Raw genomic sequence first — 13,923 nt, 5'->3', positions numbered from 1 at the left:
ACAATAATTCTTGTTAAAATATTCCTGACTTTTGAGAAATAGAGATTTTTGGCGGTTTTTGTTTGTTTAAGTCCTCCTCTCTTTAAATAATCGTGTGTCCATGAGGATAACATATACCAAAGAGTCTGGATGTTCCCTCCCTCCCCCCCTTGGTGAAAAGTGAATTCAGTGGAGGTGACTAACCGCACACTGGTAAGGAGGGTTTTGTCCAGGATCCTCATTAAGCCCAAGGACCTGTTTGCATCTAACTCCTTGTCCGGCCCAGCAAAAGCAGCAGCAGCAGTGGCAGCACACCCTGACATCTTGGCTGCAATCAGTGCCAGAGCCAACTCCTCTTTGAGGGAGCATTTCCAAAGCTATTGCAGAAACATAACAGTGCCAGGTTTTCACTGTGGACCCTCCCAGATCACCATGTAGCCCCAAGCTTGTGGCCCACTCCCCTTAGAGATCTCTCTGCATATGTGACCGAGGAAGGAAGCTCCATGGGGAAGGAGCTGTTTTCTGCCACCCCACCCTGCAGGTTCCTTTCCCTGTGTAATGAGGTCAGCGGGCGTCTGCAGCTTTTACCTCTAGGTAAGGCTCCCTCCCCAACTAGCATACACACACACACACACACACACACACACACACACACACACATACACACAGTCCCTGGGAGAATCACAAAATGCCACGCACCCGTAGAGCTCAGACTCCCTCCGATGCTGCAGATGGAACCCCCTCACCATGCACGCCTTACAGGCGGCTCGCTGCCTAACTCTCTGCCCGTGCAACCGCCTGGTTCCCTGCGCCGCCAGCTCCACCCAGGACCCGGGGACGGGGCTGGCCGGGGCACGCTGGTGGTGTTTGGGACGGGAGCCATCGGGGGTAGACAGTGTGGGGAGCTCCACACTCAGATTGGGCAGTGCCCCGAATAAGTCCTGTAGCTAGGTGCCCATCTCCCGGGTGGCCTTCAGCATGCACATGTGCACATGCAGCCAAAAGCGCCCCCCCCCCTCCCCATCCTCAATGATCCATTCCAGAGCCAGCCGGGTCGCCCTCCCCTCTTCTGAGATGGGATCAGACCCCCGATCACCAGTCAGGCGCCTGGTCAAAGGAACTTGTTGGCTGTAAGATCTGGGACAGCTGGGAGAGGGGAAAAAAAAAAAAATTAGGAAATTGACACAGCAACACAGCACGCCGGGCTGGGGACCCAGCTCTCCCTCACCAGGACAGGGAGGGGTGGGGGAAAGGGGTCCCTGCGAGACGGCAGAGAAGCCGGCGCCCTCGCCACGGCCAGTAGATGGCGCGAGAGCTCTTCCTTGCGCAACCTTAACCCCTGCGTGGCGCGGGGGGCTGCCAAGTCCAGCCGTGCAGATAGCTGCGTGCATTTCCCGTTTGGAAAGAAACCTTCCCTGTACATTATTTGGGGCCGGCTCAGAAGGAAGACAGATGGGTCTGTCCTGGATAAAGGATCGCAGATAAAGTAGTTTCCCTGCCGGCGCACATCAGCCGAAAAGGCGGCAGGGGCGAGGACAGGGCCAACTATTTGGGGGAAATGACTCTGACTCCCTCTCCCCACCGCATCCCTCCCCACCCCACCCCACCCCACCCCACCTCGGGCCTGGTCTCCGATGGAATCGGTTTATGGAATTTTTTTTTTTTTTTTAAGGAGAAGAACAAAAAAAGGGTTTCCCGGTTTACGCGTAAGCACTTGCATATGCAAATGCCCGTGTGCAAATACATTCTCCCCCTTTCAATTACATCGCAGGACCATCAGCGCGAGGCGCCCGCCCGGATTCGTGCTGCAGCCACCTTAGTAACACATGTGTCCCGTTGGAGCGCGTGGGCGCCGATGGGGCTCGATTCCCCTTCTCATCGCGGTTTCCCCCCAAAGCAGCCCCGATCCTCCGACCAAAAACCCTCCTTGTAGCATGCCTCTCTGATTCCCAGGCTGCCGTGGAGAGCTCCCTCCCATCATCTTTCTCCGGCTGCTTGTAACAGGCAGAATTGATCACTCCGGGGGAGGGAAGGGGAGGGGAGGGGAGGAGGGACACACACACACACACACACACACACACACACACACACCCCGAGCAGCCCCCCTCCCCCCCGGATTTGCAAACATCGTGGGGAGTTTGTCAGAGCGCGGAGGAGCTGGGCTTGCAGAGGGCTCACTAGTGGTGTCTGCTGGTTCCTGCAAGGAGCTGGCAGCATCGAGGCGGCAGGTTTGGGGCGGAGGGGAGGGAAGAACGCACAGGCACAGGCGGCATCCAGAGTACGGAGCCTCGGTGCCCCCGTCGGAGAGATGGTTGAGTCCTCGTCAAGGTTGCTGTGGTATCCCAGAAACACCATTCACTCCGAGCTGTGACCGACCGCGCACCCACCACCGCCACCGCCACCGCCACAGCCACAGCTCGGCGGGCGCCGGGCGGGCAGCGGGACCGGGCTGCGGGCGGGCGGAGAGCATGAGCGGCGGCCGCGGAGCGGAGCGCCGGGCCCCGGGCGCCCAGCCCCGGCAGCCCGGCCCCGGGAGATGCGCTAGATGCGGCCGCCTCGACCTCCTCCTCCTGAAGAACATGGGCATCAAAAGTGGATTTACGTTCGGGAACCTCGTCTTTTTGTTGACGGTGTCTTGTGTGAAAGGTAGGACTGCTTTATTTTATTTTATTTTAAATTTTTTTTTGGGGGGGGGGGGTTCCCGTCTGCTTTGGATGGAGGTGAGCTGACTTGTCACCAGAGAGAGAGAGAGAGAGAGAGAGAGAGAGAGAGAGAGAGAGAGAGAGAGAGAGAGGCTGGAAGGTTACTTTGTAATTTGCACCGATAAAAATAAGCGTAATAATACTGAAGAAGGAGTTGATTCACAGCTCTCTCCCCTCCCCGCCCCCCCCCCCCTTCCCCTTTCTCGGATAGGAAATGCATTTTGCTTGCCAGATTTGGCGTTCAATGCAGTGATTGAGCCGGTGCTCAATAAATATTCTTGCAGTATGCTCAAACGGAGACGTGAGTTGGTTCCTAGAGCCTCTCACGCGGGCATGTCCAAGGCAGCATTCCTCCGCAAAGACTTTCTCGGCGGTGGGGATTGCCTTGATGGCTACTCAGACCAGTCGGGTCTGATGCCCCGGTTGGAATATTTATATGAAAGACAGTCCCGCAAATGCCACTCTCTCTCTCTCTCTCTCTCTCTCTCTCTCTCTCTCTCTCTCTCTCTCTCTCTCTCTTAACCCTTTCCGGTGGGAAAGTTACCTGCAGGCTGGGAATGTGGTGGTTTTCAATGCCTTGGGGCGCAGGGTCTGCCTACACATACGTATCTTCATGTCTATGTGAACATATGTGAACACATTCTATGTGGGCTCTTCTCCGTTGGTGCATGGTAGGGGAGCTGAGCTTCTCTGAATCCAGTGGCAGAGGTTTGGCTTAAAAAACGAGGCTTTCCAACGGTCTGAGACACCTTGAAGTGTCAAGATGCACCCTTGGGGATGAAAGGAAGGTAGGAAGAAAGTCATTAGCGGAGGACCCAAAAGAAAAAAAATAAAATAAAATCCCCAGCAAGTCTGGGCGTTCAGACAGGTAGAGTGAGTGTCACATGCACAGACAAGGGGAGGTGGTGGGTGGGATGTGCAGTGTATTCCCAAACAGGAAGGCTAGGGGGACAGTCAGGATCACTGGAAGGAGAACTGTCCTGGGGAGGGGCTTGGGGGGTGGGGGTAGAGAGAGGCATAGATCCCTAGCTCTATTCCATAACTTATCCCGCGCCCTGCTCCCCATTAATTGCCGCAAAGAACGCCCAGGGGGTGTTTATGACTCATGCTATCCTTTCTGAACAATCACCTCCCCATACTCCTGTCAGATCTCCTAGACACGGTGGCTCTGGCTCTCAGGGAAGCCAGTTTCCAATCCCCGGGCGCCTGTGTGTCACGAGGAGGCGGTGTGTGTGTGTGTGTGTGTGTGTGTGTGTGTGTGTGTGTTGGGGCGGGGGGAGGGGGGTGTCTGGCCCAGGCGCGCCAAGGCTGTCCACACAAACTGGCCGCTTCTTCCTTTGTGGGGGAGCTCCCCTCCGAACCCGCAACCCGCCGGGTCTCTATGAAACAGTTTATTGTCCAGCTTGCAGCTGGCTGTCCCCTCGCCCCTGCAGAAGGCAGCCCATTTGCATTCCGTGGAAATGATAACTCATGTTTTGGGTGGGAGGGGTTCCCTCTCCCTCTCTGAGGACCCACGATGGGGGGGGGGGCAGGTCTCGAATGTTCATGTGCACCTCCACATGCCAAGAAGTCGCCCTGGTCCCTTTGGCAGCAACAGCCCTGCAATCTCAACCTGCTCCTCCTCTGAGCTGGATTCCCCACCCCCTCCGCCCCCGGCCCCGGGAACCCCGGCGCAGCCCGGAGCCCTCCGATGGTTCTGAGCTGCATAACTGCACCGGGGGGTGCACGGGACGCGGCTCGGGGCTGCTTGCTTGCACGAGGGAGGCGGCGGGGGGGGGGGGGGGGTTCGTCGCCGGCTCCAAGTGCGGGGAGCCTCGCATGCATGCTTGGTTCGCCTGCCCGGGAGTCCTTGGTGAATGGATGGCCCGGGGCTGCCTGCTAGAGGCGTGATGGGCGCGGGGAGCCGGCACAGCGCGGCGCAGGCAGACGTGGTGGTGATGCGTGTGTGTGTGTGGAGGGGGGGTGAGGGGTCCTGCCGGAGAGGGTGACCCGGGGTGAAGCACGAGTTTCCAAGGGGTAACCTGTTGAGCCAAAACGCATCCAAGGGGGCAGGTAGGGAGAGGGGGGGGGGGTCTCCGACGCAGAGAGAGCAGTCCCGCCCACCCTCCCGCCCCAGGAACAGCGAGCCTGCCGCCTGCATCCCGGCCCCGCGGCCCGCACCTCGGGCGTTTGCAGAATCAGGGGTGCGGGGTGGGGGGGGTGGGGGGCGGGGGGCGGGAAGGAAGAGCGCCTGCATTGGCTTCCAATGGCACCGGAAACGGGACCCCTTCTCCTCTCCTTGCAACTTCTCGTGGAGCAAAGGGGTCCCCACGAAGGATGTTTTCGGTGTGGGGACATGGGGAGGAAAGTCGTGCGGCACGCTCTGCTTTGGTCCCATACAGAACGGAGGTTCTACAGGACCGTTTAAACACACACACACACACACACACACACACACACACACACAACAAACAACAAACGTGCTTCATGGCAGAGAGGTCCTTGAGGGTCCCTTCTCTGCCCCTTGGAAGGCACCTCGTCTGTGGCACAACTTGGCACGCGATCCTCACATACGGAAACACCAACACTAACCTGAACCTCCTCCCTGAGGTCTGGGGGTGCCTGCCAGGGGGCACAGCTGCTGCTGCTTCTCTCTCCCCATTTTTATTTCCATTTCACCAGAGTCTCCAGGCTTTCCTTAAAAAGCGGGGGGGGGGGGGGGGGCACTGCTGACATGGCATCCATGCTGCTTGCCCTCTTGTCCCTGCCTGCTGTTGCCTTCCACGCGGGTTCCTCTGGACCCAGGGGCCCACGGGACAGCTGGGCACGGGCGTCGTTGGGGAGGAAGGCTCGGCAGGTGGAGCCCACGCGGGCTCAGGGGCGCAGAGAAGTTCAGGGGGCGCAGCTTTCCCAGCGAGCAGAGCAGCTCCGCCTGGAGGTTGCCACCCGGTGCCCGCCCTCGCCATCCCTGCACCTTCTCCCCTCCGCCGTCCACAGCACACGCAGAGGGGCTCCCTGGGAGACAGAGGGGCCCTGGGTTAGGCCTGAGCCTCCAGAGTGGGGTTGAAGAGAGAGGCAACCTCCTCTGGCTGTTTTATCCCCATGATCATCATCTACATTTGCAGGGCAGCACATTGCGGGGTGGGGATAGGGATTTGGGGGGGTTGGGGGCCCGCAGGGCAGGGGCTGCTTGGAACTGAGGCTGGCTGGTTGCAAGGGAAACACACAAGCAGAGGCTTCTGAGATGCAGCCTGCAGCTGCAGCCTGCCTGCCTGCCCAGGGCTCGCTGGGAGAGGAGCTGGATCTCCATGTCGTGCTGGAAAGTCCCGCCCACGTCAACACACACGCGTGGGGGGGGGGGGTTCCCACACGCCTTCTCCTGGGATCCCAGCGAACCCAGGGCACAGAACACACTGACCTTGGCCCCCAGCAGGTGGGAGCCAGGGCGCTGGTCCTGCAAGCCTAAGCCTGGGCGTGCATCTGGGGTTTCTCTTGGGACCCTGGACTTCCAGAAGGATCTCTGTTTGCTGGAGCCTTAGAACTCCGAGGAGGTCTCACTCCCACCATAATGCTCTTCTGCAAGACTGGGGCTACTCTCTCTCTCTCTCTCTCTCTCTCTCTCTCTCTCTCTCTCTCTCTCTCTCTCTCTCCCCCAGTGAATCACCACTGGAAAGGGTCTTGTTTCAGGTGTCCTCACCTTGCACCCAGCCTAGGGTGGCCCTGCCCTGCCCTCCGAGGGCTGACACCCTCCCATTCCTGCCCTCAAGTCTAAAGTCTGACCCCCCCCCCCCCCCCCCCCAAGGAAACTAGCTTTTCCAAGAGGGCTGGGCTGGGTTAAGGTCTGTACCAAACAATAACAACAAACAAAAGACCGCCCCCCCCCTCCCCCCGCCACGCCAAGCCATCATGTCCAACCAAAGCCTTCCCTGGGGGTTTCCAGACTGAGCCTCCTGCTGGGAGATGCTGGCCTTTGCGCGTGAGCCAGGCTTCCCTGTCTGGCCGCGTGTGGACAGGTGTCTCTCCCCGCCATCTATCCCCACTGGGAGTATGAGTTCCTGTCTTCTAGAAGGCCAGCCTCCCTGACATTCCCTAGGGCCTCTGGGGTTGCAGCTGAAAGCCTGCCTTGGATCTGCACGCGTGCCTGCCTTCGTGTGTGTGTGTGTGTGTGTGTGTGTGTGTGTGTGTGTGTGTGTGTCGCTCGGAGGGGAAGGTCCACGTGGATGGACACGGAGGGGCCTCTGGGAGGCCAGGTGAACCCGGGGAGGGGAGTCCTCGGGAACAGAGCGTTCCTGTTCCCCAGACTCTGTGGTGGGGTGAGCTGCGCCCCTGCCACCCTCACCCCTCTGCCCCAGGCGCCCAAAGCTCCCTCTCCCCGCGCTGACCACGCTGCTGCCCGCTCCCAACTGCAACTCCAACAGGCGCGGGGGAGCTGGGAAACCTCCCGGGAAGCCGCCAGTCGATCGCCCGCACCCCACCCCGGCCCCGTCGCTGAACCACAAGCAGGGGGAGCCCGCGCCAGGGTTCCAGCGCGCGGTGGCTTCGGTGGACCCTGGAGAGAGCGGGAGGGATGGAAGGGCGCGGGGTCACCCCGGGCACCGGGGGCCCTCCCCCCCACCCCCAGCTCAGGGCAGGGTGCGGGACGCGCCAGGGCCCGCAGAGCATTGCAGAATAAGCAATGAGGCAGGGCGCCCGGAAAGAAGATCCGCTCGGGCACCAGGCGGGGTCCCTGCTCCCTGAGCACCCGCCTGGGGGAGGCTTGGCACTGCCCAGGAGCTAAGCCAAAGCGATGTGCCGCCCGGGAAAGGCTTGAACGGGTACCCAGAAGGCTGAGTGGGACTTGCCCTGGACAGTTACCTGGTTGAAATTGTTCTGAAATGTCATTTTTTTGTGCAGCGACATATTTTCCCCGAATCTGCTGGTGTTTGGGAAGGGCTCCTCTCTCTCTCTCTCTCTCTCTCTCTCTCTCTCTCTCTCTCTCTCTCTCTCTCTCTCTCTCACACACACACACACACACACACACACACACACACACACACACCAATGGTAGCAAAAGTGTGAGCAGAAATAATTAAGGAGCACGTTTTAGCTTCTTGCAAACCCAGTACCAGCTCCGTGGAGATCCTTAAAGGAGAACGGGGGTGTAATCACTCACTCTATGAAGTACTCCAGGAGCATGGACTCAACTGCAGGAGTTGTAACTGTTCGTGATATTACTTAGCGTTACTATTCGTGGGGTAACTAAGTAGATTTGGGGTGTACATGTCTTTCCCCTGAACACCCAATCTGGTGTCTACAGAAACAATGGAATTATAAAATGAAGCAGTAGCTAATGGCATCTGTACATAGTTGTAAATATAGTGTAAGTAAAACTCTATTATAAGTGAGATCTGGGAAAGCAAAGTGGTAAGAGAGGTAGGACATTAATAATGTCTTGTGCTTATTTGGAAAGAAGCACTCATGTTAAATGCTTTCTACGATCTCAAATAGCAGTAAGTAAAACAAACTAAACTTCAGTTTCTTGGGCTCCAAATATACGTCCCCCATGTGTCCCAAGGGGTGATTTTCTTCTATGTAGTCATCAGGATCTCTAGAATGCAATTCAGGATATCAAATTCTTTCAATGTTTGTCCAGTTTGTAAAATACCTTGGAGGCACCCAACAATATGTCTTGCAAGGAACATATTACTCTAGGCAACATGACTATTTGAGAAAATACGCCATCTTGCATTTTGAATTCCAGTGTTTGGGAGATTAGGAGTACAATGCTTGCAAAGGAAGAGATTATGAAAAAAAAAATGTGTGGATACAAATAAAAAATGTAAAGCAATTTTAAATATTTGATCTATGTATACATTAAAACATAACTCCTGTTTCTATTCTTTCTTCCATTCCCTTTACTCATAATTTAAAGGGGTTTATCATTTTGGGATACCATGGCAGTTCTGATTGGGATTTTGGATGAGATCTGTCTGGTAAGGGTGATAGAACAGACACTATTCTTAGCAAATTCATCTTTTCTCTCTGAGTGAGTGGTGGTGGGGGGGGGTGATTCATGGTACTTTCTAGGGAGATCAATCTCATGTCTTCAAGATTTCCTCAGAATTAGACCCTTATGAGGCTCCCATTCTCATCAGGATGATCACTTTTACTAAAAAATTAATTTATTGCCGAAACCGGTTTGGCTCAATGCATAGAGCGTCGGCTTGGGGACTGGAAGGTCCCGAGTTCGATTCCGGTCAAGGGCATGTACCTTGGTTGCGGGCATATCCCCAGTGAGGGGTGTGCAAGGGGCAGCTGATCTATGACTCTCTCTCATCGATGATTCTAACTCTCTATCTCTCTCCCTCTCTGTACAAAATCAATAAAATATATTTAAAAAATTAATTTATTGAGTGTCTTCCAGTATTCCTGGTCTTAGTACTAACGATAAACCTTCTCTCAATCTTCCCATCTTGCAGCCATGAAATGTGTCATGCCGTGAGGCCCTTCATTAAACTATTTCTTGGTGCCTGTTGAGAATTAACAAGGATTAATATTTTTTATATAATAATGGCTTGTTGCCCACAACGCAATTTGAAATCTCTTCTAAGAAACCATTACCATATGCATCATCACATGCCTTGTAATTGGATAGCAGGAATATCAATGACCAGCATGTGGCATTAGATCTCGCAATATTATTCTACTGGCTCTTAAGTGGTTGCTCTAGGGGTCCTCAAACTTTTTAAAGTGGGGGCCAGATCACGGTCCCTCAGAGAGCTGGAGGGCCGGACTATATGAACTACTAATTCCTACTGTAACACCTCGGCTGCGCTCACTGCCCAAAAAACCTGGCGGGCCGGATCAGACTCCTCTGCGGGCCGCATGTGGCCCACGGGCCGTAGTTTGAAGACGCCTGCGAGTCTACAGTGATTTTCTAAATGTCCCTGAGCAAGTAGCACCCTCTGGAAACATGTTAAAAATATGAACTCTCAGATCCCCACCACAGGTCTATTGAACCAGACACCCCAATAGTTTGGCATAGACAATTGCTATTTTTAATAAGCCATCCAAGTCATGCTGATGCACTCTACAATTTGAGGATCACAGGGGTAATGTGGAAAGAGCAAGGGCTCTGGAGCCACCATGACCCTGATGTCAAATCATGGTTCTACTAGCAATTCAACTTCCTTAGCTTCATTTTTATATCTATTTTTTAAAAAGTTTAAGATATCAGTAGGACTCTAAGGAGATTATAGAGGTAACATATATAGTGCCCAACCCTAGCAATCATCAGTATTATCAAATACACGTCCATGTGCAAAAGCATATGAACTTTCACACACTTTATCCCTTACACAAGCAGCCTTAAGTTTCCCATAGCAGTAAATAAAAAAAATGCAGCCTCTTCTCACTAGCTATTATTGCACGTTGGCCAAGTTCCCAGGCTGTTATCCATTTGAGAAACACTCTGAAATGTCTACTTATCACCGTTCCTCGGCTACTTCAGGTGCTGGCTCTGTGAATCAAGGCCAGAACCATAGCTTCAAAATGTGACCCCCGATTCTGGGCTCATTTCATCTGTTACATTTCCATATTGATTTATTTTAATATTGATCAATTAATGCAAACACATGAACTAGTGTTATTCATCTTGTCACGGATCATAATGTTTACAGTGCTGGAAGGATTCTTAAATATCAGCTAGTTCCATGCTAATATTTTGATACAATAAATGCACATGCCTGGGAAGGAGAAGTGATTTTTACTAGGTTACAAAGATCATTAACTCCAGCATTGAGACTAGATCATTGACATTCAAGTTCATGTTCAACTCTCTTTGTACTATGCCTTATCAGTTTTACTACAGAGATGGTACCAATGAAGAAAACCACAACAGTTAATATTTAAGTACCACATATCAATTAATGGTTATATGTTGTGTGGTCAAATTTTAAAAATGCAAACCACTTGTTTTGTAGAAGACAAAAAGAAATAATTACCGGTATGTAATAAAAACAATTTCTAAAATACGTAATATGTATGTCAAATAAATAATCATGTTTTAATAATCTATTTCATAATAATATGTCTATAAAATAAAATCAGTGTATTGACAGCTTTTTACATCTCATAGTGAACTTTGAGGGATAGTATTTAGAATGAAATTCTTATTTATTTTTTCTTATAATCTGGAACAATTTTGTATAAAAGCTTTTATATCTAGAAAATTTGTTCTTAATTTTTTTCTGCATTTTCATTATGTTTAAGTCTTATTAACATAAAATTTATTTATTCTCAGTCACCTGCATTCTCATGTGCATATTTCTTTTACATGGGCTATATAAGAAAATGCTGTCATTCAAAACTCTACCAAAGGAAAAATAGTACATTATAATATATTAATAGCATAAGAACAATCAATGATATTAATGGGTTATCTTTAATTTTATTGATATGGAAGATCTTTTCTACTTTTTTCCAAAAGAATGGGATATGGGAGTAAAATATCCAAAATAATGAATGCTAGTAAGTTTGAGAAGTTTAAATGTTCAGAATGTGATTGAAATATAGAAAAGTAATGAGTGATTCTCTTAAAGGCTGAGTTTATAATGTTCAAGATTACAAAAGTCTTCTTACTGTCTTTGCTTTATATTAGCCTATTTAAAAGGAATAATTATGATTATATATTTTTAAATGATTGTAAGAATTATAAAAAATATTACATTTAAAATATGATTGGATACCATTTTGAAAGGAAAATTTTAAGTGGAAATAGATTCTGCAGAAATGGATTTATTAAATGTTAATAACTTTGAAAAAGCAGGAGTTCCTGCCATCGCTTTCTATTATACAGCAAATCTATCTGGTTGACTCCAAAATGTTCAGAGGTACTTCATTTAGAGAGAGGATATAAGATATTGTTATGTTTTGGGAAATAGTATCAGGACATAATTCTTTATGTCTTTTTTTTCTTATGTGGGAAGCTGTATACTAAGCCCTTTAGTGTGTCATTAACATCTTACACAATGATTCTTTCCCTCATTTTTGTGCTTAGAATTCTGTCAAGCATCTTGTGAGGTAGCTGTTACTTCCTATGTACTGATTACTCTCTTCTATTACAAATTATCCACATTACAAAGTCTAGAGAGGTGCATAGACTTTCCAGGATTATATGATTAGCTAGTTGTTGAGTGAAACCTGAAATGATAATAAATTTATAAGTTCATAGACTTATCAAAAACTAAAGCTATAAATGACTAAGTTACTAATGAAATCTTTTCATTTTTAAGAGAAAAATTGAGACTTCAAGAATTTAATTTAAAAGAAAGTCTAAAATTAATATTTATGTTATTTATATAACTTATAGCAACAGTGACATATAAGGTCTCAGTTTGTAATTTTTCAACATATTTTACTTGTCCTCCTTTATTCTCTAAAAGATTCTATAAAATAAATGTGAAAAATATTTTCTACTTTTATAAGCAATAGTAAATGAGGTAAATGTGCAGTAATACCTAAGTTAAATATGTTGATACAACACATAAAACTCTTTAATGTATTAAGTGCAAAAAACAATTCAACTATAACTCTTAGATTCCAACCCAGCGTCTTGAGTGAAATTAACAATTTATGAATGCAGATGAATTTATGGACTTCACTTATAAAATAATATATGGGCATAAAAATGGTTTACAAGCTGTATTATGATCCTTGTAAAATAAATTTGTTCCTTTGGTACCTAAATCTTCCATTTGATTCTGTAGAAATTTAAGGATGGGAAAGCTCTGAAAACCCATTTTTACTACCTAGACTAGTGTCAAATAGTCAGGAAATGTACATTAGATTTATTTGTGGGCCAAGGGAAGATACTTAAAAATATTCATTCCCAGGTTCCATCAATACAGTCTACTCCATTCTGTCATTCTGTAAGTACACCCTGGTAAAATGTATAGGGGTAGCTGGCTATCTTCACATAAAGAGGAAGCAGGTAAGAGAAATGAAGTGACTTGCCAAGCTAGAGTGCAAACCAGACTTTACATTTCCTGAAGAGGGCACATTTCTCTTTATTGGATGCTGCCTTATGAGCCTCCTTAATTGTTCCTAATTGGTTTATGGGAGTAAAGTTTTTTGAGATGAAAGCACACTGTGCTTACCCCAAAATCGTAACCAGATTTATGGTAAAATAGTATTTCCTGAAGCAATTGTGTTAGGAGACACACATACACACATGTAAATGAGAAACTTAATATGCAATTTAAAGATTGACCTAAAAATTAAATGCGAGCATTGAAATATATATATCATCTATAAAAAATGCATCTATTTAATAGATTACGCTTTCTTGTGAACATGATAAAATGTATTTTCATATGTAACAGGAGTACTATCCTTTGTCCTTTCTGAACTTCAGACACCCCCAATATTAACTAGACTTTTTCTTCTTGCACTGTTAAAAAGTTATTTTTTTGTTGGTATATATTTTAGAGATGCTATTTTTATCTACATTTAAAATTTTAAAGCTGAGATATTCTAATAATACCCTCATGTACAATGTTCATAGAGCACACTTGTTACATTGAACACTTTCTTTTTTTAATGGGACATCCTTATTTATTTAAATAGTTTTGCATCTTATAATAGCTAGATGTATTGGGATAGATTTCTCCTCAGTTGGCAAAAGTCAGAGATAAAGGTACATCTACAATATGTCTCCAAGTCTATTTCCTATAATTATGAATTCCAGAAGTTTTGTAATGTTAAGAATTGTTTGTCAGCCAAGTTTTTTCTTTTAATATCAACTCTATTTTTATAATAATTCACCTAGTTCATTGAAATTTTAAATCAGAAATTGACTTGACATTTTGCTTTGATGATTTTGGTGATGGGAAGGGGAAGTGGATTGCTAACTAAAATATATTTTTAAATCTTGTTCACATTCCCATTAATCGCTTGTTTCATAGTTACTTAATAAAATTGTCAGTTGTGTTATTTTATATTATTCTAATTTCTCAAATATTTATTTTATTTTTCTATAGGGACATATCTTTTACTATTTTTGTTTGTTTACCCTATGAGGATTCTCTGATTTGAAATCCTGAAGAAAAAATATTTATTTTGTTTTCTTTTATAATACCACATAACGGGTACCTGAGGTTTATGAACTAAGTGGATACTTCAAAAATATAAGGTTAAGCTGTATTTTATTATGAATATTTTAATGTATAGAAGTGAATATGAGTCTACTTTTTTATTCTATTAAAGAATAATAAGATACTGTTAA

General features: G+C 47.9%; 1 protein-coding gene across 1 annotated transcript in view; it reads left to right on the top strand.

Moving 5' to 3' along the window:
* Positions 1-2,447: 2,447 nt before the first annotated feature.
* Positions 2,448-13,923, top strand: part of CSMD3 (CUB and Sushi multiple domains 3) — a 779,390-nt gene continuing 767,914 nt past the window's right edge. Inside the window, exon 1 of the mRNA XM_036436812.2 lies at positions 2,448-2,625. Within this exon, the coding sequence (XP_036292705.1) occupies positions 2,448-2,625 (178 nt within the window). The remainder of the gene's footprint in view (positions 2,626-13,923) is intronic.

Source organism: Pipistrellus kuhlii, unplaced genomic scaffold (assembly GCF_014108245.1).
Source record: "Pipistrellus kuhlii isolate mPipKuh1 unplaced genomic scaffold, mPipKuh1.p scaffold_m20_p_14, whole genome shotgun sequence".
Classification (NCBI taxonomy): domain Eukaryota; kingdom Metazoa; phylum Chordata; class Mammalia; order Chiroptera; family Vespertilionidae; genus Pipistrellus; species Pipistrellus kuhlii.
Note: the sequence above shows the minus strand (reverse complement) of the source record. Positions and strands in the feature narration are given on the sequence as shown.